Source organism: Pteropus medius, unplaced genomic scaffold (assembly GCF_902729225.1).
Source record: "Pteropus medius unplaced genomic scaffold, Ma_sr-lr_union100, whole genome shotgun sequence".
Classification (NCBI taxonomy): Eukaryota; Metazoa; Chordata; class Mammalia; order Chiroptera; family Pteropodidae; genus Pteropus; species Pteropus medius.
The window spans coordinates 5,844,593-5,849,592 of record NW_024352785.1 but is presented as its reverse complement, the minus strand read 5'-3'; the positions used below and the strand labels follow the sequence as shown (position 1 = coordinate 5,849,592).

At 34.0% G+C, this 5,000-nt stretch overlaps 1 protein-coding gene across 1 annotated transcript in view; it reads right to left on the bottom strand.

Moving 5' to 3' along the window:
- The window catches only part of MAN2A1 (mannosidase alpha class 2A member 1), a 151,568-nt gene that overhangs the window by 95,555 nt on the left and 51,013 nt on the right, over positions 1–5,000 (bottom strand). Inside the window, exon 5 of the mRNA XM_039848417.1 lies at positions 1,197–1,324. Within this exon, the coding sequence (XP_039704351.1) occupies positions 1,197–1,324 (128 nt within the window). The remainder of the gene's footprint in view (positions 1–1,196; positions 1,325–5,000) is intronic.

Genomic DNA, 5,000 nt, shown 5'->3' with positions numbered 1-5,000 from the left:
TTGAGGGGCTTATTGGAGTTCTTTACATTATTTCTTACAACTTTTCTTAAGTTTGAAATTATTTCAAAATAAAAAGTAAAGAAAAAATTAATAGGGATTGCAGGAATTTTATCTCTAAAATACAAAGAAATATATATTTTTTATTGAAGTTATTGCTAGATATTTAATACTAAATTTAATACTAAAATATCTAGCAATAACTTCAATAAAAATATGCTTACTTACTATACAGAAATTATAAAACTGAACTGAAATATGAAATATTTAAAAGGAATTATATACCATGTTGCAGAATACAAATATTAGATATTGTGAAGATTTCAATTAGTCACTCCATGTTCTTATGAATTATAGTGAACATCTGATTTTATCAGTGCAGCATCCCCTTCCCCACTTCTTGTAATAACAGGATCCTTCCTTCCCAGTGGAGGACCCATCCATTCACATGGTTCAGCTGATGATGACTCTGCCCTCCACAGACCCCTCTTCCCCCATGACTGTTCCAACACACTCACTAGGCCCCAATGATTTCAGCTCCTATACCTCTGGCCACAGTAACTGGCTCAGAAATAAGCACCTGACCCAAACTGGGCCAATTAGGTAAGGTTAGTTGTTAGACTGGGAAGATGAAAGTCGTAATTGCCTTATGGCCATCTTACTCACCATGTGGAGAGAATGAGGAGAGGACTAAAGCTATGCAAAAATGAGCAGAGCCAAAAGAGATGATGGCCACACAACATGCTTTGAGATTCCTGGATCCAACCTTACCTGAAGCTACCATATATCTGGAATTCTCAATGCTAAAACTAATATCTTTCTTTCTTTCCTTCTCTCTTTTTTTTTAAGCTGGTAAATTAGGTTTTTGCTTCTTATGACTAAGAATTTTAAGTAATATATAATTTAAATCCAAGTGGGATATTTTGGGGGAAAAATTCTAATTAATAAAAATAGTTAAAATTAATAGATATAATAATGGATGAGACAAGGTAGATGATCCTAAAATATGCCATATTATATCTACATAAGTCAGTTTATAATCAAAGAAGCATAATCATAAATTAATGAAGGATAAATTATCTACAAATAGTCAATATTGGGAAAACTAGCTATTTAAAAAAAACAGAGCCTCAACTCACATTCCCCAAAATTAATTGCCCAAAGTAGTCCAAATGAAGGGGAAAGACATCAATACATACCTAGATTTTTTTCCAGCCACTGATGTCCTTCAATTAGTTGGTCGATTAAGGCAAAATAATGTGCAGCAGCTTCATCAGGCATAACCCAGCCACCTGTCACAATTTCAAGCTGGCCATTTTCTAGTAAACTAAGGAGAAAATAATGTAAGAGTTTACATTAATATTTTTTAAAAGTTAAATAAAAAATTTAAAAAAGCATACACATTAGGGACAGCCTTTAAATATAACCAGTATTTATTATACTAGTTGCTAAAATATTTTTTTAAACCAGTGAATAAATTTCAACTTTAGGACTGTGGTGATAAAACATCCTTAGTTAAGCATATGAGGTGACCCCTCCTTCTCCCTAGGCAAAGCCATTCAGGTCACTTTGGACGTTTCTTTCCATAAAGGTATAATATCCCACACAACCTCAAAGATTCCTGATGGCAGGAGACACAGATGATTTATTTGTAAATCTTGCAAAGCACCTAGCAAAGCGCTTTACTCAGAGTATATGCTTGATGAGTGTTTATTGGGGGACTGTCATTTTAAGCATGGCATTTGTTTCAATACTCCTACACTGAAAAATCAATATTTATTTTAGTCCTTCTGACACTGGTAAGTTAATCATGCAAACTACACAAAAGTAACCACAATAAAGGTATAGCTAGTAAATATCATATACCTCTGGGAATACAGACAACATTATAAAGCACTTTGCTCTAGTTTCAGTTAAAACGTAGGCTATATAGTTTATTTTTTCTTATTGAGTGAAAAGCTCTAACATTATCATTATCTGTCTATTGGGTACTCCTTTGCCATGACATTATACAAGGTAACTAGACCTCTAGTCCTAGAAAACCTGAATTGTTACATGATATCATCCCCTAAGAAGAAAAAAAAATATATCAAACTTAAAAATCTGAACAAGCACCTGAGGAAGTATAAAAGTCAAGAAGTTAAGCAAACATCTTAAGTGCCACAAACCTGTCAGTTTGCAACAAGAGGGTTTGGAAAATGGTGTAAAATTTCAAAAAGAAAAGCAGCTTTAATAAGGATACACATCACTGGATATCTACTGGTAACAGCCAAGTAAAAAGCCACATATAGTTGAAGCAGACCAAAGGCATAATAGATAAATATTTTCCTACAAAGCCTGTAACAGAAGCCACAGCATTAACATAACATCTGATTTATTCAAACATATGCATGATTATATAACCAGTGACAGAGTGGATAATGGACACAATTTCTAAAAATGAATGAATAATTCCATGTATAATATTTTAAAATGTTAAATATGTATCACCATGGGAATCACCAACTAATATAATTTCACATGGAGAATATGATCCTTTGTCTAGTCAAACCTCAGATTCTCACAGGCCCAAATCAAAAATTTAGAATAAAGCAGTTGGAAATGTCGAAAACTTTCATTTCTTTAATAACACAACTAAATCCAAGATTATTTTGTCCTGCTCTTACCGCTAATGGGACTTTGCTTCTAGTTAGTTCTTCTTATCTTTCTGGTGATCGCCTGCCTGATTTAGCTACACTCTGGAGTCCCTGATCCAGACTCACCTTTCATGCCTTATGGTCAGTGTTTGGAAGCCTGAGCTGTCAGGACAGATATGAGATTTAATCTCTAGCCATCAAGTATAGAAACTTGACTTCCTTATTTCAGTTTCCCAAAAAAACAGATCTCTTAGAAAATAAATTGGTCAAAACAAATTCTTTGCTGCTCTTGAAGAGAAAACAAACTACAATTAAGAAATCTGAAAATTAAAGTAAAAAGTTACTCCAATGTTGGCGTTTTTCGTATCTATCAATTTCATTTTGCTATATGTCCCAGTCCCAAAGGCATGAATGTGCTCCAAAACACAGCCAACCAAGCAAAAAATCACATGTACTATGTATAGCAACTAATTTCCCTAGATCCATTTGTGAAGGTTCTAGTCCTTCCCTTCCACGTGATGCCTGAGATGCTACTGTGATCCAGTACTGAGTTCTTATCTGCACATAACGGTTACTTTAAAGACTATCCTGTCTACTGTTTTGGAGGAGGGATAAAAAGCCTCCCACACATTAAAATGTTTTCCAGAATTTTCTTAACTATTTTTTTTTTCTCTCGTCTTTCCAATCCTGGGTGGTCTAGCTGTCTTTACGTCTCAGCCCAAATAAAATCTACCTGGAGAAGTCTCCCTGAGCACCCAACTTTAATCAACACTGCCACTGTAACCCTACATTCTATCACAAAATAGCACCACAATCCAAAATTACTTTGTTAATTTACATGTCTCTTCTCTCTTCCTCTTCACCCCACCCACCATGAGAACATAAGCTCCAAGAAAGCAGGGACTACGGCATGCTATTTTGTTCACTTTTCCATGCCTGGCACTGAGAAGCTTACATATAATGAGCACTCTGATAGCTGGTAGATGAAAAAGGAAGGAATGAGACTCTCAGTTTAAAATTAGTGTCTAACAGTTTTTATATTAGATGAAATGCAGATATATGCAAAATAAATTGCACAGGAAGGGTAAGTACAAAAGGAGTCAAATAATCTAGATATGAAATGAGCTAGAATATGGTAGTGGTAGGAAATATGGAAGAAGAGGAAGAGAAGCGCTTTCTCATGAAAAAGCATCAATTGGAATTAGGAAATGACTAGAAACAGTAGAAAGGGTTAAAGCACATGACTTGGGTTTTAATTCTAGGTGTCTATTGAGGTAGTGGTATTAATGCACAGACAGTGGGGTTCAGCTGAGAAGGGAAGTTGAAAAATAAATTTTTTAAATATTTATATTATAAAAATAGCCATAAAATTAGTGAGAAAGAATGAATTATGTTTTTTGGGGGTTTTTTTTGTTTGTTTTTTTTAACTTCAGAATGATTTAAAACAAGCTTATAAGAAAGCCACATGTAGTACTTTCTTTGTAGGTTAACATAGCTTTATTATTGCTTCTAAATATTTTTCCAAGTATTTCCTGAGGTGTTGTTTCTGTAAGACTGCCAGGCCTACTTTTAGTAGTGGTCACTAAATGATGACATCATGGAAGCCAGGGGACTGATATTTTGAAAGAGCATGCTCACATAGTTTTTTAAGAAAAATTGCATGAGTCACAACAGGCATAAATGATGGCATCATAGCAGGCCAGAAAGAACATAGGTTTTAGTTTCTCTTGGCATAGTTTCTCTAATCAGGCAAAACAGAAACCTAATTGAAGAAAACAGACAACGTGATTTAAAATATAAAGCTATGTGACAATGACTGGACACCTGACTGAGTTAATCAGGTTAGCAAGTACCCTGATTTCATTGAACTATCTGTTTTTCTTAGTTTATCACTCTTTGAACCATAAATAAGAATGGCAAAAACCAGCTGATAAACCAGAAGATTTTTCCAGGCAGGAAAATCAGAAATTGCAGAGGTGCACAAATTTGCCATGAATATCCCAGTATTTCAGAACATATACAATCAGCATTTAAGAAGCATGTGATGAATGAGAAAAAAACAAAAAGGTCCAAAGAAAGATGAAGAAAACTGTTAACCGAATGAAAACACAGCAATGATTATCATTTAGTGTACAAAAAGTAGGACTGACAATCTTACAGAAACGATACCTCAGGAAATACTTGGAAAAATATTTAGAAGCAACAACAGAAATGCTATGTTAGCCTACAAAAAAAGTATCATATTAAAATCATTACCGTTGGCAATATGATGAAAATAAGATATTTCAACTGTACATTTGAGATTTTAATAATTGTTTTAAAAATCAAGTAAGTAATGGGAAATAGCTATAGAAAAAGTTACACAAA